General features: G+C 38.0%; 1 protein-coding gene across 2 annotated transcripts in view; it reads left to right on the top strand.

Moving 5' to 3' along the window:
• The window catches only part of LOC126184962 (host cell factor 2), a 284,341-nt gene that overhangs the window by 35,433 nt on the left and 224,209 nt on the right, over positions 1–24,699 (top strand). For both annotated transcript variants that reach the window (XM_049927657.1, XM_049927656.1), the window contains exons 4-5: positions 4,447–4,649; positions 17,313–17,504. In XM_049927657.1, coding sequence (XP_049783614.1) covers positions 4,447–4,649; positions 17,313–17,504 — 395 coding nt within the window. The remainder of the gene's footprint in view (positions 1–4,446; positions 4,650–17,312; positions 17,505–24,699) is intronic.

Genomic DNA, 24,699 nt, shown 5'->3' with positions numbered 1-24,699 from the left:
ATCTTGCTCCAGCTGGCTCCTTTTTTGCCATGCAGCCCTCCTCAGTCTCAAACAGAAAAGAAGAAACGTAAGTCCCAGGACACAGAGCTTTTGGTGTCGCCAGAGGTCCTGTCCACACCTTCGCAACCTGAATCTGACCTGCTGTCCATGGGTGTCGCCCCCTCCTTGTCGGAGACGGATGGTGACCCGGCAGCACGGCTGGCTTTAGCCTGTTCACCCCCCATTTGAATCATCATTCTGTGGTTATCCAATGGAATTGTAATGGATATTATGGTGACCTTCTGGAGCTAAAATCCCTTATTTCATTTTACTCTGCAGCTTGTGTGGTTCTACAGGAATTCATTTTACTGATCACACACCAACCCTCCGTGGTTTCCGTGCTTTCTGTCAAAATCAGGTCGGCCCCCTGCGGGCCTCTGGTGGCGTTTGTACGTTGGCCTGTACGGATGTTGCTAGCACGTGGATTCCTCTTCAAACTACATTGGAAGCAGTTGCTGTTAGGGTCCACCTGGACTCTGAGGTCGCGGTTTGCAATCTTTATCTCCCTCCTGACAGGACTCTTACACCTACTGCCGCCTTAACTGCCCTTCTTCAGCAACTTCCTCCTTCTTGGGGATATTAATCCTCATCCTCCCTTGTGGAGCAGTGCATTTCCGTATAGTTGGGGTCTTCTCATAGACCAGTTTGTTGCAGACCACAAATTGGGCCTCCTTAATGATGGCTCCCCTACTCATTTCAGTGCTGGTCATGATACCTTTCCTGCCATTTGATCTTTCTCTTTTTTTCTCCCTCCCTCCTCCCTTCATTCCACTGGTCGCCACACGACGACCTTTGCGATAGTAACCACTTCCCATTGATTCTCTCGCTCCCTTCCTGCTCCCCTATGGACAGGTTACTTTGTTGGTCTTTCCAACGCATAAATTGGCCTCTATACAGTTCACAGGTCATTCTTTCTCCCTTTTTGTCAGATTGTATTGATGTCGTCCACCATGACTGTTATGATGCCATTGTTCATGCTGCTGGCCTTCCCATCCGATGCTCATCCTGGCCATGTCGCCGCCAGCAATCCCCGTCGTGCAGTCTGATGGTTGCTGTTGCCATCCGTGATTGCTGTCGAGCTTTGCAACACCTTAAGAGGCAACCATCCACTGTCAATCTTATTACTTTTAAATGCCTTTACACCAAAGTCCGTTACTTAATCAAACGGAGCAAACGGGTGTGTTGGGAACGCTTTGTTTCTTCCCTCGGTTCTACTGTCCTTGGGTCACGGGTATGGGCTACACTTTGCTCTCTCCAAGGTTGCCATTGGTAGTCTACCCTCTCAGGCCTTGCCCTCCCGGATGGCCTTTGCATGGACCCGTTGCTTCTTGCAGAACATCTTGCAACCTGTTTTGCAACAGCAACAGCATCAGCATTAACCTCATATCCAGCTGCTGTCGTTCACCAGAAGCAGCGGGCCGAAGCTTCTGCCTTATGTTTCGCCCCTTGTCAGTCAGAATCTTCCAATGAACCTTTTCCTGAATGGGAACTTCTTTCTGCACTTTGTTCTTCTCATGATACAGCCCCTGGCCCAGACTCCATTCGTAACCAATTGCTTTAACATCTTGGTGCTCCACAACGACAACATCTGCTCCGGGTGTTTAAGCGTATTTGGCTCCAGGGTGTCTTCCCTTTTCAATGGAGGGATAGCATCGTAGTTCCCATCATTCAGCCTGGTAAGAACCCCTTGTTTGTCTAAAGCTATCAGCCTATTAGTCTGACAAATTTTGTTTTCAAGTTACTTGAATGGATGGTAGCCCATCGGCTCAATTGGGTCCTCGAATATCGGGATATATTGTCCCCTTACCAGCGTGGATTCAGAGAGGGACAGTCTCCAATCGATCTTTTACTTAGCTAGGAATCGGCAGTTTGGCAGGCTTTTTCCCAGCGCTGCCATTTCGACCTTCGCAAGGCCTATGACACGGCTTGGTGCCATCACGTCTCACTTCCACTTCATGAGTGGGGTCTTCGGGGCCCACTCCCGATTTTTTTATCCAGCAGTTCCTGTTCCATCGGTCTTTCACGGTTCGGGTTGTTACTGTTTGTAGTTCTCCATGGACCCAGGAGAATGGCATCCCACAGGGTTCCGTATTGAGTGTACTTCTTTTCCTCATTGCTATAGATGGGCTTGTTTGGCCTTCGTCCGTCCTTTGGTCACCCCTTATCTGTATGTGGATGATTTGTGCATTTGGGTTAGTTCCTCTTTGATGGCCTCTACAGAGAGGCAGCTTCAGCTATATGGCGTGCCTCTGCGTGGACCTTCTCACACGGGTTTCAATTCTCTCCTTTAAAATTGCTGGTGATCCACTTCTGTCGCCGTACTGTGGTCCACCCTGATCTGGAACTCTACCTCGATGCACAATGATTACCTGTGGTCCCACAGTTTCGTTTCCTGGGTCTTCTTTTCGACAACAAGCTCACTTGGCTGCCTCATATCAAACTTCTGAAGATAGTATGTTTCCGTAAACTAAATGTCCTTCGCTTCCTTGCCCACACCTCTTGGGGTGCAGATCGTTCGGCTCTTCTCCGCTTTTAGTGCTGCCTCACTTGGACTATGGTTGTCAAGATTATGGTTCAGCTGCTCCTTCCACACTGCGCCTCCTGGATCTGGTCCACCATCGTGGTGTTCGTTTAGCCACTGGTGCCTTCCCTACTAGCCCTGTTGATAGTCTCCTGGTTGAAGCTGGGATCTCCCCCCCCCCCCCCCCCCCCCCCGGCCTCCCCTTTCTGCTTGGCAGTCCCACCTTCTGGTTTCTTATGCAGTTGCTGTCCGTTCCTCCCCCACTCATCCTTTCTATTCTAATCTGTTACCAGACCAAGGACGTTGCCCACCTGATTCCCTCCCTCGCTCTGGTTTACCGGTTGGGCTCCACCTTGTCTCTCTTCGCTGTGATTTACAGCTTCCTTCTTTGTCCTGTCTCTCCCACTGTCAGCTGTGTTGGGAGGTTCCTGACTCCCCTCCCTGGCCAAGATCCTCTTTTCTTTCCTTTTTACTTTGTTTTTATCACTTCTTAGGTTTGGTTAGTCTCCTTTTACAATATGCACTTTTACATTCTAGCTGTTGAATGCTTTTAAATAGCAGGTGGTCTTGCCTGTACAGCATCAGGGGTGGGATATTTCCTGCCTCTAGCATAGCCTTGGGGTTGCTCATTTGCTGACTTCCGTCACTTTGTTTTTGCCATTGACAACACAACTGCACTTTTACATTTTTTGGCCTTTTATCTTTTGTCATTTTGACTTTTCTGAGATGTCAATCTGTCTGAATGGACCACATTTGAAACAAGGAACTGATGACCTTGCTGTTTGGTCCCATCAACCAACCAACCCACCCAGTTATGCTCTACCCATGAACCAACACACATCACTTATTATTTCTATCATACACTGCTTGGTCTTTCACTCTGTGACATATTAGACAAATTTACTGATCAGTGCTCAGGGTACCCAATGTTTTATGTTTACGAGGGTGCCTCTAGGCACTGGTGCTAGTCCTAAGTGCTTCCAAGCCTTCTCCACACTGGCATTCAATTCCTTCTGCCTTTTCACTTTAATATTTTTGTCATTGTAAAGTATCCAGTTTTTTTTTTTTTAATCCTGTTTTGTGGGAGTCACACATTATTGATACATCCGAAAGTAAGAGCTGAACTTCCAAATATATTCTTTTACTGTATATCTAACTGCATCCATACCTGGGATTGTTAAGACACACCACTGTGGTGATGCTTGACTAGGTTAGCTGGTTCAAATCATAGTGATGCAAGAAATTTTCACTGATTGTATTTGGCCACAAATGGGAGAAGAGATTGTGACGTAAAGTTCCAGATCATAAGACTGTGCACCAGTGTTGATTGACTTGTAAAAAGTAGTAGTTTTTTGTAATGGTGTCATTGGACATACTGATAAGATTGGAGATAATCAATTTAAAGTTGGCAGGGTATAGAGGAAGTAAACCTCACTTTAAAGTTAAGGGCGTAGGTGTATTGCTCTAAAAGGAGGTAGTTTATATGATAAGACGAGTGTTAAGGGAGCAGAACATGTAGCTTGGTGGAGAAGGATGTAATTTTAGTATTATATCCTGAATTGCTTTTTCTTCCACTTCCATCTTCATATCTTCCTACCTACCTTGTAACACCATCTGTAGTTCTTGATGTGGGAACGTTTGGTGACAGTGTATTGTTAAATCACTATTTTACTAAACAGTTGTAACTTAGGCTCACGAAATCTCTTTTTGTATATCAAGACATGTTGATTTGTGCTGTTTTCATATTTTTGTTGTTACTGTCTGTTAGTTTCTCCTCACAGTACATAATACATTGGTTCAGGTATTTGTTTATATATATGAACACGATATGGTTTTCAACACTGTGAAAGTAAAAGCTGCTGTTTTTTCTTCATTATCCTAACTAGGTATCTGAATGATCTTTATACTCTGGATTTGAAGACGAGTACCACTGCTTGGGACATTCCACAAACAAAGGGTACACCACCGTCTCCAAGGGAGTCTCACACAGCAGTGGCGTACACACAGAAAGCCACTGAAGTAACTCGTATTGTCATTTATGGTGGAATGAGTGGTTGTCGCCTAGGGGACCTTTGGTTTTTGGATTGTGGTAAGTTACTTAATTTCCTACCATTCTTTTATTGTATTTTGTGGTTATCCTTAAGTTGTAACTTGTTACACTGCAGTATGTCTGCTTATTATCCCACAAGCAAAGAAACTGTCAATTTATTTTTTGCTGTCTTTTGCACATTTATTGTGTTTGTGCAATGTCCACTAGTGTTGACTCTTCTGTTAAATGTGGTTGTTTCATTATGAGGATGCCAGTGTTTCGTTAATATGTTACATAATTAGACAAGTTTCACTTGTAAGAAAGTTTTTTTTTTTTTTTAAACTTTGCAGTGTAATCATACAGGTGTTAAAATTTAATATATTATAATCAGTACATGGAAGTCATATGTACAGCAAAAGGAACATTAAAAATTACTTACAGTGGAAATATAAAATAAAGTTGCATGTTACGTATTGTGGAAAAGAGAAACTTGGTGATAAGACTTAGTCAACAGGAAAATGATTCATACAAATGCCATGGCATAGTCATAAGGCTTAGTCAACAGTAAAAATGGTCCATGTAAAATGTAAGGCCATGTGCATCATATATACAGACAACTAGCAGGATAGAAGGAACAAGCCAGCAGGAAAATTATGCTCAGGTGACGCTGACATAAGAAACAGTGGCAACTGCAAAAGACACCTGACATATTAAAAAAAATTACATTATAATATCATAGAAACAGTAACGTAACAAATATAAAAAAGCATATAAATGTATGCAAACGTGAACCAAACTGACATGCATTAAAGTAGGATAATGACAGATAGCCTCTTTGAGAAAAATCTTTCTAAACAGCATGGAATACCTGATACTGCCGCTATGTTGATTGAAGAACAGGCCAAAAGCCACTAAAAAAGTTTCTGATTTTAAGCTGTAATTTATCATTAAGAATAAAGTCCTTATAACTGAAATTGTGCTTAAAAATTTCAAATTCCTTGGACAAGTCCTATCTAAAACTCTTCTCTTCCCTACCGAATCTTCCAGTTTAATCGGGGAATGTGTACATTGTATTGTGTACATAGCATAAGTAGAGCCATGAGTGTTTCAGCCCCTTTACCAATACTTATTCTTTGAATCTTAAGTTTGAGTCCTCTTCCAGTTTTCCCTATACAGAAACAGGGACAGTCATTACACATTATTTTATAGAGGCCCGGATGAGATAATGGTTCCTTATTATGCTTTAAGATGCGAATGAAATTTTTCCCAAGACAGTTGCTAGTTCTTAGCTTTTCTAGAATTGGTACGGCAAAGGAAATTCTCTTTGTCTTCAACTTCTTTTTCAAGTTTGTAATCTTTGAGTGGGACATTTTTAGCAGTTCTATTATCCAATAATCAGTCTACTAATGACTGTTCATAGCTGTTACTGGCTTATGAAAGATTCAGAATTCTGTTTCATCCTTTTTACACCCAAAAAAGAAAATTCACCTCGCTATTCTCATTCTGCAGTTGTTTAGTGAAAACTATTTTATCGTGTAGTTAATTGAAAGTACGAAACAGTTTGTCTAATTCTTCATAAGTACCTTCGAAAACTATAGCATGTTCTCTGCAGGCCAAGGTAGCTTCCTTTGATAGCACTAACTTATGTTCCAATGTTCCAGTTCACACTACTTTGGAGGTGGTTGAAAATAACGTGCATCTTCACAAAAAGTTAACAGAGCCTGAAATTACTGAACTTACGTTGTTGCTTCGAATTGCACTTAAACACAGTTACTTCATGTTTAACACAAAATTGTGTATGCAGTGTTTCGGATTGGCCGTTGGTAGTCCCCTTGCCAGCATTTTAACTGACATAGGCACTTCTAAGGAATTAGCTCAGCTGTTTCATATTACTTTCAATCAGTTATATGGTAAAGTAGTATTCACCAAGGAATTGCAGAATGAAAATAGTAAGTTGAATTTCCTTGATCTTACTTTGGCTATACAAAAAGATAAAACTGATTTTATAATCTTTCACAAGCAAAGTTTTTTAAGATAACATTATCAAAATTGATTCGGCTCATCCATAAGCACACAAATTGGCCCTTCTCCATTTAATATTTATTGTGCTTTGGTTACACTACTATACCCAGAGATTTTTCAGGAAAAGAGAAATTTGATTAAAAGTATAGCCAGAAATAATGGCTATGAACAGTCGTCAGTAGACCGAATATTGGGTAAGAAAACAGCTAAGAATCCACTCTGAGAGATTACAAGCTAGGGAAAAAAGGTAAAGACGAAGGGAGTTTCTTTTCCATTCCATTCCATACCATACTTACATTAAATATAAGGTACACTGTCTTCTTACTAAGAAATATGGCTGTAAAGTTTTGTTTTAAACTAGCAGCAGCCTTGGAAAAAATTTAATTCACACTGAAAGCATAATGATAAGCCATTATCTCATTCTGGCATTTATAAAATGAGGTGTAATGATTGTCCCTGTTTCTATGTAGGGAACGCACTAAGAGCAGTCAACATCAGATTCAAAGAACATTCATTGTGTAAAAAGGGCAGTAATATTCATGGTTCTACTTACACCGAGAGTCTCATAGAATGTACACACTCCCCTATTAAATTAGAAGATGCGGTCTTAGATTGGAATTGTTAGAAAAATTTTAAATTTTTAAGGAAAACTTCAGTTATAAGGACTTTATTCTTAACAATAAATTATAGCATAAAATCGGAAGCTTTGTCTGTGGCCTTTGGCCTTTTCTTCAATTAACATAGTAACGGTATAGGGTTTGTCACGCTGTTGAGAGAGATTTTTCTCAGACGCAATCTGTCATCATCCTACTTTAATGTGTGTCATTGTTTTAACATTTCCATAAGTTTATATGCTTTTTATAATTTTTGTTATGTTTCTGTAATGTTATTTTATTAACATGTTGGTGGTTGACATTGCTTCCTATGTGAGTGCCACCTGAGTGTAAGTTTCCTGCTGCCTTGTCCCTCCTGTCTTGCTAGTTCTGTGTGTATGGTGCACGTAGCCTTACATTTTACATGGACCATTTGTACTGTTGACTAAGCCTTATGACTCAGTTTCTCTTTTCACAGAGTATGTAACGTATAAGTTAATTTTATATTCACACTGTGTGTAATTTTTGGTGTCTCTTTCGCTGCACATATGAGTTGTAATATATTCAACTTTTAGATGTTATTACTACTTCTGAGGAAGACAGATTTATATTTGTTGAAACTTAGCTAAAGGTTTGAATAAACTTTCGATGTGTCAGCGGTTGGGTGTAGAAGTTCCATTGCATCATCAATTGAAGGGAGCATTGTAGATGACCAGATACGCAAATTTAAAAGGTTGTCGCCTTATGTCCCTGAAGACAAAGCAGTTCATAAAAATTGATTTAAAAAAATCTTTTTGACATAAATGTTTGCTTTTTAAAAACTTCAACAATTTTTTTCCAAAATTTTCTTTTCTTGATTTGTATTTTTGTGTCTATGTATGCTTCTAACAAATGACTTTTTTATGTTTAGAATTGGCACAATTTTCCTGCTGGTGAACAGTGCTTTTCTGATTTAATGTGTTTCTAGATGTTATTTCTCTTTTCCCGTCCAGTTCAAGTCTCAAAATAGGCAGAATATTAATTTTTGACCTTTTGTGATCTTTCGTAACCATCCAACACGTACATGACAATGCTACAGATAGAACTGACAACGTACTTGCCAAGGAAGTTGAACTGAAAAGAACTCTGTTCACACATTAGCACTTTAAATTTGGTCAAAATAAGTTGACAGGTTTTTTTTCTTCCAGTCACTATAGTGTAGAGTGCAGACTCTATAAACTGCAGTTGGGCGTGATCATCAACGAACTAGAATCTTGACCACAAGAGGAGCTGGTCAAAGGGTAACCAAACCCTTCCGGTGTTCTGAAGTTTATAATGGAACTCCATGATGGACCAGGATCACTCTTTTCACTCTTTTCAAAATAAGAAAAGAAAAACAATGGAGTCACACACAACACAGAGCATTCGGTAATGGCTACAACGAGGTTGCTTGCGTAGGTTGGCAGTGTCATAAATGAGGTAGTTCAGGTCCAACCTCTACCAGTATTTGATGCAGCAACAGCTCGAAACACCCACCACCTAAAACTGCCATATTCAAGTAACCATATTCACGTTGTCTACATGGGGTTCGTAAAACTGGATTTAACAATAAGTTTGCCAATTCAGCTTCTGGTTAGTATAAAAAAGATTGACTACTACTTTAGGTTGGCCATGTGAACACTCCAATATTTATTCTGGAAATGCGAGCCTAGATTCCGGGTTTAAACTTCAATAGATTTTTGTTCGTTCCCATGTAAATGTATAATCATTTTTTAAACATGCTTGGGATCTTGGGTCACGTTTTGTTGTTAAAAATTTTCAGCTAATGTGTGTGAAGTTACTTTCTGAGCAGTGGAGAGCAACTAGAAATATTAGACTGAGTATGAAGTTGTCTAGCTGTAACATTTAATTGGCGAGAATCAGCTGTTGTGCTGACTAAATAAGAAACTGGAACAACTGATACTGAGATGCAGTATTTCACCAGTCCAGCAATACGGCTTCACCATTAGCATGTAACAACAACAGGGAAAAACTGTTGCCGGAATGTGGTTTGTCTCCCGGAAGTTCTCATGTAAATGTAGTGATTATACCAGCTTTTGAACTTAAGTTGGCCGACTAATTCAAGCATTTTGTTTGTTGTAAGATACTGTGTCCCATGGCTGAGTCCTGCTTTGCATTACGTGACATGTGTAGAGACAAATCAAACATCCACTGTTATTGTTGCACCAGGAGCATTGGATGCACTGATACGTAGTTGCGTTCAAGCACTTCTTATTTTGCAAACATGTTATTACACATGTTACCTTTCCAAATTAGGCATTACCAGATCATAAGCAGTACAGTGGAATGTTGCTAGAATGTTTTTGAAAGGGCCACTGATTTTGAACATTACAAACAGGAAACCGTACTTGTTGAAATAATTAATTTGGTAATGAAAATGCGGAATTGAGGGTACTGTATTTATGGTAATATGCTTTCTCATAGTTCCACACTTCCTAACTTACAACTTCAGTAAGTTGTAATTCAGAATTCACGTTGTCGAGGAAATGTTAAATATCACACCCAGGAACTCTCAAAATTATGTTAGTTTGCAAGAAACAAAATGTGCTAAATTTGGCAACATTTGCTAAATCCATTGTATCAGATGTGTCACTTTTATCACCACCCAATTGGAATGCAAGAAAGTAAAGTGACACATGAGAATAACCTCTAGTGCCCGAAATACATACCTGGTATGTGATGCAGAAAAAGTAAAAATATACTAAAATTGCAATTTTTATTACACTTCGCAAAACAAAAATTGTTCATAAAGTCTCTCTCAAATAGTGAATCACTACTGGTTATTGAATAGGGATTGTCATTTCGACAAACTGTGGGGGTATTGTACATCTTGTCAGCCTAACTGCACTATAAGATACAGTACATGGTCCTGTCTTCACAAAGGTTTGAAAAACATGTTAACACTTGGCTGTTTCTTTATCTTAATTTTAATATTGTATTGTCAACCTTAGTTTGTACTTTCATCACTTCATAGACTTCAGAACTCAAAACATTGTCTCCTTTTTTTCATTGCTGCAATAGCTTTTGACGTTGTAATAACCAGCAAAGGTTACGGTTCATCATTGTCTTCACTTTCTCCTTGTTTCATTGTAAGACTTAATCAGTTTCGTGGACTCTCAGATGACAAGACCTTTGTCACGTTCAAAATATTCATCAAAACTAAGGTAGTCAGTGTTTCCTTCTTGCTCCATTATTTGTTGCTATTTTTAGAGATGTGATTCCTTCATTTTCTGCTGTGGTGTCTTCTGTAAGTATCCAGTGAAAGCCAGCTTTCTTGAAGCAGTGTGAGATTGTGCCTTCTTGCACGGAATCCCAGGCACTTCGTACAAAAAGCGTAGCATCACAGAATTTTAACCTTTCTCAGCATTTTGTCAAGACAAGCCAGTCCATTATGTACAAGAATCCTCCTGAATTTTTGTTTCAGGTGTTTAATGTTGTCATGATGAGGTAGCTAAAGATGGCTTGTACAATGGGGAGGAGAAAAAACACTAAATTTATATTACACAGATATGACGTATCTTCAGCATGCACTGCACACTAGTCAATACACAGGAGGATTTTTCTATTTCTAACACTTAACTTTGCATCCTAGGAACGCAAGAATTGTTCAAATATCGTAGTTATTACCAACATTTTCGCATTAGATGTATATTTATATGGAAATGTCTGCACATTTTGAAAGCATTGTGAACTCTTAAACTTTCCATTCATTAGTGGCATCAACGTGTTATCTTTTCATTACAACATAAGAAAACAGTCTCTCTTTAGTAAATTTTCTACTGCAGCATTTTTCTCCTCTTATCTCAAGGGTTTTGTCAGGCAGAAGGTGGAAAAGCCCATTTCATCTGCATGGAAAAAAAAATGTCATTGGGGCTGTACTTTCCTATAATGGAAGAGAATTTTTCCATGACTGAAGTGTCTATATTTTATTTATCTGGTAATAAGATAAGGGATTTTTCCAATCGAAAAATACGGGGTCATCTTATGTCAGCAGATTGAACTGTTGCCGCTGAGGTCAACATTTTTGTGCTGTGTAATAGAGGTGTTGTTACATTTACGGATGAAGCTTTGGCTAGTGAGGTCACGTACAGATTTATTTTGAAGAATTTTGGAGAATTTGGAAGGTCAGGGGTAGTCAACCGATACTTTTGTTTGAACGAATCATGAGATTTCCAATTATGCTCAATCCAGTATCGGTACAAAGTGCTCGATACAGTATAGACATTGCTCGAACAGTCTCAAGACATTTGACTCTAGCAGTGCTAGTTCAAGGGATACACAAGAAACTATGAACTAGCCACTAAGACAGTCTTCTCTGCTTAAAAATTTTTAACTTTGTGGAAAAACAAGAGGAAATAGAATTAAATGCTATCATCGTACCAGCTCTTGTTGTGTTTGAACAGGTTTGCAAAATAGTGATACCATAAGTGGCAGGGTTAAGAAAGCGGTCCACAAATCAATTTAAGCCATCTTTTTTTTTGTTTATTTATTTCTCTTTGTTTTACAAAAATGTAGACAATAAATAACTAGCATAAGTTTAGAATAGGTATATTGTGAACCTTTTCGGCAGATAATTTTTCAGTAAAACGGTTTGTTGGTTTGATTTGTCAGATATGTTAAAAATTTCTTTTCTCAAGGAACCCTTTAAGAAAAGGGGCCATAAAATATCCAGGTCATTTTATAGTTGGTAGTTATGGTATTTATGCACCCAGCCTAACCTCAAACACAGTATACATTAAATTATTTGTGCGTGAAACTTTCGATCCTACCATTGGAAGCTTCAAAATCTGTAAGTCTCAACTTTTGTGCCAAATACATTTCTTTAGCATGAGCTACAGTACCATCAGTCGGAATATTCGAAACAAGAGTTTGTTTTATCCACTTTGGTAGACGGCTTTCCAGTTCTGGAAACTGACCTTCGCGCACTCATCTTGTCTTATTTCTAACTACCAACTGTGGTGCTCAAGTTCTTTTCAGTTTGCTCACTGTTGTACTTGATTTTGATCGAGAAATGTTCAGTTTACGCTCATCATCAGCGTGCTTAATGTGTGAATTTCTGTCCACTTCGTGGAATTATGTTCTACTTTTCTTCATTTGTTAACTGACTTGCTGTCTCTCTTGTCCATTATGTACTGGTACACCAGTTAATGCACAAAAAGAAAAAAATTCACTGACTGAGAGTGAGCCAAATGCTAAACACGAACAAAGAACACCAGTGACTGAGTTATGCACTATTTGGTTTATTGTTTGGTTGCTACAGAAGTTGAGTCATGGGAGCTACTACTGACCTATGCAAACATACTACCTGATCTGGATGTCTTCCAGAGTTGCTGGCATTGAATAAATGTCACCTTGTGCATTTCCATACCCCGTAGCTGCAAGCAGTCTGCACCCACCACTCTCGGAACTCTTCGTGACAGAGTTTGCAGCATCCATATGGTACAGATACCGCCAAATTTGAAAATGCTAAATGAGGACGGGAAACATACAAATAAGCTGTTTTATCATTCATTTGATGAAATTGGGACTGGGTCTTCCAAAAATGGATATGCTATGTGGGGAAAGCATGGCAAGGAGGAATGTACTAACGAGGTTTCATTGTACTAGTAACAGAAAATTCATTAAATTTTCAATACCTATATGCTGAAAATAAAGCTATTTTGAACTATCTCTGATAAAATAGGTCTTCTGAAAGAAAAAAAAAATTGCTATGAAATATCATTTACTACGTAATTTCATTATTCTGCATTTTGAGGCAGAATTTGCACCTATATTCACATTTATTGCAAAATGTGAATATCTACTTATAAAGCTTGCTGTGAGGACCAGAGAACTTGGTAGATTCTTAAGTTAAAAGGAAATGCTAGGGTGTATATTTTATCTATCTTGCAGAACATGTAATCATGATTAATATGATATGAAATATGAAAAAATTATATTAAGAAGAAAGTAAGCAACATCAGATCAACATTCTTCTAAAGTCCTTCAATGTACGTTACAAATGCATACATTTGCTTCACTTTAAGAATTTGTAAAGTAGAGCATTAGAAAGAATCTGAAAAATCTGGGCATTTCGTTGTTGCCTAGATGAAACTGATTTGCTGTCTAAGATGGATACATTGGAAGTTTAAAATTGAGAAGCACAGAGGGGAGCAGTTACTGCTGTGTATAGATCTGCAATGTAAAGGACTGGTTAGTGGCTAACGAAGAAATACCGGACATTAGATGTTGGATTTCAGATTCTATCTATAAATTAAAAAAGTACTTTATGGATGTGCATTTGCACTAGACTGGAGACATGTGTACTTAAAGTTTGAAATTTTTACAGAAATAGGCTCTCCAAATGAAGTTGTGACCACTATTGATGAGCCTTTCAGTGCTGAGCACAGCAGGCTAAAGGCATAGTCATTTGCAGGGTCTAAGTCATCCGTTAATCTGAGCATGCATTTTAGACAGCTTTGAAAATTTCTAGTGGTAGTTTCCATCATATCTTTACTCTAGGGAAACTTAGAACTGTTGCTATCCTATATATAGGTTCCCATTATCTTGCTCTGCTCCCTCTACTATGTCAAAGAATTGATACCGAAGGAAAATACAAAATATAGACACATTATACCGTATTTACTCGAATCTAAGCCGCACTTTTTTTTTTCGCTTTTTGTAATCCAAAAAACCGGCTGCGGCTTAGACTCGAGTGCAAAGTAAGCGGAGGTTCTGAAAAATGTTGGTAGGTGCCGCCACAACTAACTTCTGCCGTCGAATATATGTAGCGCTACACAGGCGAGCTTTGTAGGCACAAAGATAAATACTGGTGCCAAAACCTCGGCGCCAGTAAAAAAAAAAAAAAAAAGAGAAGGATGCAAGACGAGCTTTTTTTTTTCTCCGCCCCGAGTTTCGACCACTGCATTTTCATACATTATCCAACGAAGTAAATAAAAATTCCATATTGTTCATCTTCGAATGTAGCAGAATTTCAATGTACTACGAAAATCCGACTGGCAAGACTATTTGGGATGTTTGTCAATATGGCCAACTCTACGTTCTCAATTTTTTTCCTACCTGTGAGAAGAGATGGTTGCTAGTAGGAACCTGATGAAAAGTAAATCACGTGCAGTATTCTCTTCACCTTAAGAATAATACGAATATAAACATTTTGCCACAAATTTTTCATGTTTGCTGCTATCTCATTTAAATCCTGTCTGCCTAATAAACTACGAAACTAGAGTGAGAGAACAGCAAACGCAGAAGAATATACGTATCGTGTCTTGTTTAGATTCGTATTATTCTTATGCCTAATAGTGATACAGTCAGAAATGAAGCACGGCAACTGACTAGATTTTTAAACCTAAGATAACTAATTTCTGTGCAGAATTTGATGTACTAAAGAAGTGGCCGCAAAGATTTTCAAATGGAGAAAAATTTTCACCTAACTCTCATTCTTATTGATCATTATCAAAGAAAGCAGCAATGTAAGTAACAACAAATAGCAGTCTCTTGCCATTGTTTCGCTAATGAGACGATTCCCCCATATATATATAGAGTAGTGCACACAAAAGCAAGCCATGCCGTGAGCCGCGACAGGTCGTAAACACGCACTATCAGAATGCGACAAACAATGCATGATACAGTACAGTAATGCATTTTCAGCTTAAGACTATAACAAAGAAAATGGCAATTGTCGGAGCGAAGCAAACTAAGCAATCGATTCAAACCAGACGAAGCACATTAAAAAGGAAGGGTACCCGAATAAATACGGACGGAGCGCCTGACGCATAGCAATGGCTACCTGGTAAAGCTTAACTGCTAAGCTTTCGACTCGAACCAAACTACTGTAGCTGTATCGTCATTCATTCGACCTAAATTGTGTCTCATATTACAATGGACCAACTTTGTTTCGATTTGGAGGTGCGGCCTAAAACTTTCCTCTCCCCTTGAATTTCGAGTCTAAAGTTACAGGTGCGGCTTAGATTCGGGAAATTTTTTTTTCCTTTATTTCGAGTCTCATTTGTCAGGTGCGGCTTAGATTCGAGTAAATACGGTATACTAGTGGTGACAAGGTTAGCTCAGACATGTCTAAATCTGTTACCAGATACAATTGCCCCAGCCTGAAGTTCCAGTTAAAGGTGCCTACCACATAGACTTAGTTTCTCTTTTCACTGAGTATGTAACACATAAGTTTATTTTATATTCATACTGTGTGTAATTTTTGGTGTCTCTTTTGCTGCACATATGAGTTGTAATTGGGCCCAAAATACGAGAATGTGTTAATTTCAGAATGTGCGTGTGTGTGTGTGTGCGCAATGGCTACTTCAGTTACATGCATGATTTTTTTATTCTTTTATTTGCTCTCATGGACACAAACAATATATAAATAGAAATGGCTCATAAAGAAACCAGGATGGCTTTGGCACATCAAGAGCCCCAGAATCACTCTTCACTGTATATTCATCAGAAGTACAAACAAAGGCTTTGTCAATTTTGTTAACGTTTGTCTTTGTTGTTTGTGTGTTCTTATTTTTGAGAAACTGTAGTCAGTCATTTTTTCACCCTGTTTTATAATTCGTGGAATGAACAACCAGAAAAACGGAAATGCATGATAATTTTCTTCAAATTCCACTTGTTTCTCATTAGACTAAACGGCCAAAGTCCTACTGCAAAGACAAATTTAAATGTGTGAGAGACCCTGAACCTCCTAACTGTGAGATATAGTGAAATAGTGCCAAACAGAGAGAACCGCAGACAGGTGCAAGATTGTTGCACGTGTCTCCCTGTTGTGGGTGGGAACACTACTCCTGCACCCTTTTCCTCATTGTACAATGGCTACATGCACCTAGTGTGCACAAGAAGTTGCACTGGTACAAACACACCTTCAGCAATGTGGGAGGGGGAAAATCCATGTCTCGGCCAAATGTATACTGACAAGAGATGCTTAACATTGAAAGACTCACCTTTCATGTGGACTGGTATCAAGTTATAGTAATACCACCCTGCCCCCCATTGTATCAGTGAAAAGAATTACACCCCAAACTGATGACGGTCTCTTGTCATCACATTTCATGTACGTAAACTGTTACCTGCATTGAAATGTATTTGGTTAATTTACTGCTGCCTGTTGCAGCAGCCATGAAAATGATGGATTTTGACAGGTCCTTCTTTACAGTGACAAACTGATATTTCTCCATAGTACTGTTAAAAATTTGAGTGATCAACCTTTACTAAAAATGCTAGTGCTCTACTAGACAGTTCATGAAAGGAAAACTAACACCAGTAGATGAGACATACACTAACAAAATCTTACATTTACTGCAAATTGGAAAAATCAGCATAAAAAATTGGCTGTCAGTATGATGTTATTGTTGCAAATATGTTTAATACGTTTAGAAAAATTATAAAAATGTCCATAATCAAGAAAACTATGGAAAATATGATGGAAAAAATGCATAATAAATCAATGTTTAAAATAAAGGGACAAAGAATTAGAGTATAAAACGATCTAGGTGTACCACACTTGTCATATCAAAGCACATATTAAAGCAATATATGAAGTTCAATTAAAAAGTGTTAAGTTTTGTACATAAGCTTCATAATTGATGGTATTTTCATGTGAGGAAGATTTGAAGAGGACTGCAGGCTTTACCAACAGGTATTAGCTTGCTAATGGGAGCATATTTCTTTGCAAAAAGACACCCGCTCATTGGTGATACTTCTTTTTAAAGGCACACCATAAATGATAAAAAAGAAGGTGCTTCAAAGCATCTAAAATACATACAGCATTCCTAATTGACAGAGCTGTATCACACTGTTCAGTGTGGTAAAAGCTGTTGTACTTCTACTATTCTGTGACCCTTCATTTTTGTCTAGAAGTTACTGAAAAAGTCATTAATCTGTATGTTCTTCCAGTATATAAGAACACCATTGGCTTTGAATAGAAATTTAAAACTGTTGGTTATTTGTATAGTATCTCTTGCAGTGTTTGTAACTTTCAGAGTGTGTACAAAATGCCTTTTGGGAGATGGAAAAAAAAACTAGTTTGTGATAAATAATGCAAAGTACTACTTCCTGTTTCCAGATACTTTCTCATGGACGAGACCTGTATTGAGAGGAGTCCCGCCCTTACCACGATCTTTGCATACAGCGACTTTAATAGGTGAAAGGATGTTTATATTTGGAGGTTGGGTGCCACTAGTTGTTGACGATGTGAAAGCAGCAACGTTGGAGAAAGAATGGAAGTGCACAAATTCATTAGCATCCTTAAACCTAGGTAATTTATTATGGACTTGATATTATTATTATTATTATTATTATTATTATTATTATTATTATTATTATTATTATTATTATTGTGTACAAATTGTCATTCCGGTTAAAAGAAATGTTACTTTGTGTGATCATAGTATCATATGGTGACTCTATACTGAAGTGCCAGACTATAGACCTAAAGGCCTTGGTTTCAATCTCCAGTCAGTACCAGGATTTTTATTCCCTTTCTTTCACCCCTGGCAGTGTTTGTTAATGTGAAAAATACCAAGTTTGACTATGATTCAGTATACATGTTAAACTTTGGCTCCCTGTATAACTGGTGGATAAGCCACTTTGAAAGTTGGAAGATAGCAATGCAACACCACCTCTAATTGTACCATGTCTAGTAAAACATTGTGGTGTTGAAACCCACCTTAAGGTTGTCATCTTAGTGTAGTATCACAATGGTTGCTTTGAAAATTTCTGTAGGACCTACATTGAATTATCACCTTCATTGGTGTTAAGTAAGAATGCTTTCAGTGATTCCCGGTGCAAACTGCTTTCATCTAAGTGATTAGCCTGATCACCAAAGAAACCAATTTCTCTGTTCTATATAAAGCATCTCTCTCCCAAATTGCCATGTAATTCCTCTATAGTCTCAGATAAACAAAGAAAATGGAATACTAGCGAGTAAAATGTAAAGAGAAAAGTTAGCTTTTATGTGTGTACATTCGCAAGGTCGTCTCATTGGTGAACATACTAACACTCAAAACCTAAGTCTTTTCATGCACTACCGGCGTTCTAATCTCTTCAGGTTCTTTTTATAGTCCCAGATGCAAAAATTTTACAAAATTCACAACTCCCTTAAGCATTTGTTGCTAGGTAATCACCACTCCATTGGCTCTTTCTATATACTTTCCCCATCTAAATTGGCAACAAGTATGAGAACTGAGTAATCTACCAGACCTTTTTATTAATAGAATTCTGCCTCTTCTTGTACCAAGCCACTTTGAATAAAAATTCATATCACCATTGAGAAATCCTCCTATAGCCGGCCGCAGTGGCTGAGTGATTCTAGGAGCTTCAGTCCACAACCGTGCTACTGCTATGGTCACAGGTTCAAATCCTGCGTTGGGCATGGATGTGTGTGATGTCCTTAAGTTAGTTAGGTTTAAGTAGTTCTAGGTCTAGGGAACTTATGACCTCAGATGTTAAGTCCCATAGTGCTCAGAGCCATTTGAACCATCTTCCTATATCTGTATGTCAGTCTGCAAAATTTCGAAAGTGAAGATGTTCACATTAAATAGTTTTTGTGCAGAATTGTAAAAGTTTGATGAATCACAAACTATGAAATAATAAATGTTCACAATTTTAACGTCCGTATTCTTAAACACATCAAACAAATGGGTGATAAAAATAACTTCCATATGATCCCATGAGTAACAAACTCCAATTAAATACAAAGCATTTCTATCATTTACAAAAGACTTCACACAACCCTCTCTTAAAACTACTGCTCGGCAAAACGGAGCAGCAGTTACGTTTGTAAGCAAAGTATCTTATTATTTACATTGAAATGACAATGTTACATTAATGTATGTTACATTAATGTATGTTCTTTATATTAAGATAAACACACATTTATTGGAAATGTTGTAAATAATATTATAAATTTTATGGTTATGCTTTCGTTCACATTGAATGTAAACAGTAATACACAAAATAGGACAGTTTTGTATGAGTTTATTTACAAATGAAATTGTCAATACTACCAGTACCAGAGTTTTTATAATGTGCGATAGGCTTGATTACATCACACCCTACAACTAAGTTCTAATTTCAGTTGATTGTAATATGGTAAAACATGGTGATTCACATGGGTTTTTAAGCCAGTAAATTTTTTCTGGGTAATGGTGCTCTTTAAGATTAATTATGACAACCAATTAAATGAGATTTTCCACATTTTGTCCCAGGAAATCGTGGTGTTTGTGATATTTACTGATTCTACACAGCAAGATTAACATTGTTATGATATTAACTAAGACTATTGCTTCTCGGTGATAGCTTGACACTGATAACTTTTAATATTGACCCCCGTTTCACAAATATAGACAGGTATTGCCTGTGTGGTTTCTAGTGGGTTAATGCACCTTTTGCACTTAGCCTAAAATTATCAAATCTACTTAGGAAACCCATATTTATAGCAAAATATCTGACAAAGTGCAAGTGTCTTGGCTATAAAATATAATTTATCTAGCACAGCCTCTCATTTTACTCAGAGAAAAAAAATAAAGTACTGACATAATAATGTCTGCAAAATGGTGTAGCATATACAGGCTGACACAATGAAATTAGAAATTTTGGATATAATAGTGGCAGCCATGGGCCAATGACCTTGTTGCGGTGGTAACAGCAGTTCCCATCAGATCACTGAAGCTGCACACAGTCAGGCTCAGAGACATAGTGGCTCTGCTCACAAAAATTGAATCACTGTGAGAGTGGTGTGCATCCACATGCCCATTCATATCAGCATCCGGTGATGCCTGTATGCTGAGGTTGACATGTGAAAGCCTTTTACAAGACTTATTACGTCATCACTGTTGAAGGCAGTGGCATCGCATTTCATCTTGCGGTTCAGTGAAGATTAGGAGGTCAGTACACTTGATGAACCCCAAAAAGTATTGAAGTACTTTGGGCATCAGTCGGAAGTAGCCCACTGAAATCACTACAGAAAAACAAGGCAGCGTTAGATGTTAACTGAACAACTGTCCATCGTATACTTCACTGTGATAAGTTTCAAACTTAAAAAATTTAAGTTCTATAGGAATCAAAACAGACCGTATGATATGAAAACTATTTTGTGGAAAGATAATGGAAAACCTTAATGATGACCCCAGATTTGTTAATATTTTAATGTTGGATGAACCTCGTATACATGTCAGTGAATATGTAAACAGCAGAATTTCACATATTAGGCACCTTAAAATCCCCGTCTTTTGTATGAACAAACTACACTGGAAAGTTTAGTTTGATGTCTTGTCTCGCAAGGTGTATTCGGGCCTTACTTCCTTGAGAATGAGAGAGGAAATTAAATGACAGTAACATCTGAATATTGTGTGGGTATGCTAGAAACATTTGGAGAATAACAACTGCAAACTTTTATAATCTTCATAGTTCTTAGTTGCAGTAAGATTGAGGCACAGTCCATAATGCCAGTGTCAGTGGCAATAGTTTGACAGCTAGCCCTTTGTTTACCACATGCTTTCTCGGTTTAGCAAAATTCTTTGGCTCCCTAAATAACCAGATTTGTCGGTGTACATTCTTTTTTCCTTCTTTTTCTCTTCCACCACCCTCCCTCCTGGGTCTACGTCAAAAGAAAAGTTTGCATGACTCGGCCAACAATTATAAATTTCTTTTATTTCCGTCTGTGTTAACAAAATTGTTAAGTCCTTAGACTACTGGTTTCAGTCAACAATGACGGTCTTCAGATATGCGTTTTAAAAATACATCCAAATATAATGGAACCATAGTGGCATTGTCAAAAGATACACAAAATCAGCTTAGCATTGTCACACACACACACAAAATGTGGTACATACTAGGCAACAGTGTCAAGGAAGCCAGCTTGTTAACAGTGGTACAGTTCATAACAAAATGCCGTACAGTGTCCACAAAGTGTTTGTACCTGTAGCTCATTAGCAACATCTAATGAGCTTACAATACAAACATTGTGTGGATACTGTACAGCAGCTTGAGCAGTGGTGCTGTTAACAAGATGTCTTAGCAGACATTTTAAATGTGTGCAATGATGCTACGCTGATGTTTGTTTGTTTTGGACAATGCCACTATGGGTTCATTATACAGGATGTATTTTAAAACAGATATGAAGATGGTCATTGCTTAGGCCGGTATTACACTATCACATTTCTTTGTCAAAGATGTGATCATATACTCCGTCAAATATATTTGACTAAGATCTTTGACATAGCGCTAGAAGGGGTATTACACTGTCATCATATTTTTCGTCAAAGTTCAAGATGTCTGACAACTACTACTTGTTATCAACCACAGCAGTTGCATGTAACACAATTGCACTGTGTGCACATGCGGAAGAGAAGCGGGGTAAAAAAGGAAACATACCTGGGTGAAGCCGTGGGTTTTACGACAACACGATAAAAGCATTCAACAAAACTTAGAGTCGTACATCCGTTACTTAAGAATGGATGAGCATACATTTCTGTATGTGCTCAATGAAGTGTATCCTCATATCATAAAGAACAATGTTCACTTAATAACTGCTACATCTGCAGAAGACAGGCTCAGTGTAACACTCTGATTCCTTGCTACAGGAGAGGGTTGGGTTAAGTTAGGTTATCTTCGTAATCTATTTGTATTTAGCGTGCCTCACGTTGTAAAGTGCCTCATCAGCTTCATACATCTCTATTAATTTTGTAGTTGTCGGCACACACTAATTGTATTTACCAGCAATGTTTATAAAAACACTACAGACTACAGAATGCAGCGATGCTAGTGCTCCATGTGATAACATGTCACATTGCAGTGAACAGAAGACAAGCGACTTCTTTGATCAAATCTACAGCAAGGCCTTAAATTTGATCAAATATTGGATTACATTTGACAAATTTCCCTATTACACCATCAAATATCTTTGACAAAGATTTGGACAAAGATATTGGATAGTGTAATACCGGCCTTATGGAAACAGATAGTCTGAGGACCTAACAATTTTGTGATCTTAGATGGAAATAAGAGATTCAGTCTACACTTTATGGATCACTGTTCTATTCATGACCATGTAGTAGCCTCTGCAACAACAACCAGTCTAAAATTAGAATTAGAGAAGAAATCTTGTGATTCCCATGGAAGTGTTTAAATGTGCCACACAAGTCTTTAGCATTCACCTTCAAGAATGCCTAAGTTCAAATAGTTGTCTTATTATGCCCCTATTTTATGTTTTTATTGTTATTTATTTATTGACTCGTGTTGTGTAATGTCCTGTTTGCTTTTCTGTACTTTTGTGACATTTATGTCCAATATGCCCATTTCCTTGTGGCATCCAGTATGAAGCTGTCTGTTGTATTTGATTGTTGTTCAGTTACTGAAACAGAATTGAATTAAATATCGTGTGAATCAGTGTTTTACGCAAGCTTTTCTAGTGACAGTACACAACTATTTTGCAGCTTGAGAGTTTGTGTGTTTAGTTTTGAGTATATTCTGGGAGACAAGTCTGTGGTACTGTCAGCTCAGTAGTGTCGTTTTGGAGCCAAGCGCCGCAGGAAGGCAGCCCATGATGTACTGCACTTGAGTGTGTAGCAAGAGCCACGTTGCCATGCTGCATAGCTAATGTGTGCCTGTCTGAAATTTACCAGTGCGTGTGTTATATGTAACAGATACTGTCACTTCGCTTTGCTTAACTAGACGTCTAGTTCGAAGTTCAGTTCATTTTTGGTGTTTTTAGTGTTTATTTGCTTCACTGCAGTTTCATTTCAAACCCTGTCCGGTATGATGAGTGGTGGAAACATTTTAAGTGAAACAGAGGAAGGAGTGTGTGCTATGTAGTCAGGCCTGCAAATCTGTGTGTTCGTTGAGGGACTACTTGAGACAGAATTGAAGGAGGAGATGAGTCCATATTTTGTGAGAGTTAGGTTGTTAAGAGAACTAAAACACTTTTGAAAGGAAGAAAAAATGCTACTGTAATGTTAAGAAGAGTACAGTATAGATGGTGGTGAGAGATTGCGAGACAAGGTTGTAGGCACCACGAAAACAGCAGCAGAGGGAGAAGCAAGTGGCAGCTTTGGGCAATTTCAGAAAGACTATTTGTCATATATGTAACTATTATAAGAGTAGGTAATGTCCCACACTAGCAAAATTGCTAATATCACTTCAGAAAGATAATCTTTTTTAACAGCAGCAAATTTAATTGTGGACAGTGCTCAATCATTGCTAATCAGTTTTTAATGGATGTAATGTTAATGGAAAAGAAAATATAGATGTTGAATGGCAGTGCTGGATCATGTGAGCATTAAAGTGTAGTGTGACTAGGTGAAACTTGGCATAATGCCAGCCATTCATTATGCAGAGGCTGGAATGATTGAACACCTGAGGGGACAATGGCAGTGCCTGTTCGAAAGGAGGGTGAGTTGTTGTTGTACATGCAGATACCTTGGACAGTTTTTATGCTAAACAGGTTGTTAACATATTTTTTGTTTTTGTTTTTTCCAACATTATTGATTATTACCATGAAGAGTCGAACAGCAGTTTTTCAGAAGTGATTAGACATCACTTATTACAAATCTGTCAAGGCTGTTGGTGATGTTATATAATTCAGTTATTCATGATAACATACCAATGGCAACAGGAAGAGGCGATATTATTTGGTTAAAAAGAGGAGATGTGGAACTGAGAAGCTTTGTAGAAGGCTGTATTGCTCAAAATTGTGGCACAAAAGAAACCACTATTTGCAGTATAAATCATTGATGAGATTTATAAAAGGCAACGACACAAACACATTCAGTCTTCTTATATACAATTGTCATTTAATGCCATTGAAGGGATATGGGTGCAAATAAAAGAATTATATTCCTGCAAACAAAAAATAATTAACAATCTGTGAAGTTGAGAATCCCCTTGTAGAAGCTACATCATGTCGGAGCTGGATGAAAATAGAGCAGCACTGTAAGTCATCAGATAGAGGCAGCTAAACATGGAGGCATTCTGGAACACTGCTTGGAAGAATTAAATATACATCTGGAAGGGAGCAGGGATAGCTTGGGCAGTGCGTAAGAAAAATGTTCTGAAATCAGATTCTGACAGCAATGTGACTGATGGTTTTGCAATTAACATAATTGCAACAACTCGAATTCATGTGAGCAGCAGGCCGTTGACCAATCGCTGTGTGTGTTCTTCAGGTTATAACTGTTATTCACTGATAAATTATCCTTTTCACTGGTTGTAGAAAAAGTTAATAAAGCAAATATGTAACATTGAAAAAAAAAAGGAAAAAAAGAAGACTGTGAATGCTCAACAATACTGCAAAAAATCTTACATTTCTGCTATGAAGTACAACAAATAACTTCGATATTTCTGCACACTAGATAATTAGACTCTCTTAAATTTTTGAATTTATGTATTACAAATAGTTGTTATAAATAAATTCACACATAACAAGTACAACTTGCATGTTATTGTTTTTTGGT

The sequence above is a fragment of the Schistocerca cancellata genome, chromosome 4 (genome assembly GCF_023864275.1).
Source record: "Schistocerca cancellata isolate TAMUIC-IGC-003103 chromosome 4, iqSchCanc2.1, whole genome shotgun sequence".
In the NCBI taxonomy this organism is placed as follows: Eukaryota; Metazoa; Arthropoda; class Insecta; order Orthoptera; family Acrididae; genus Schistocerca; species Schistocerca cancellata.
Note: the sequence above shows the minus strand (reverse complement) of the source record. Positions and strands in the feature narration are given on the sequence as shown.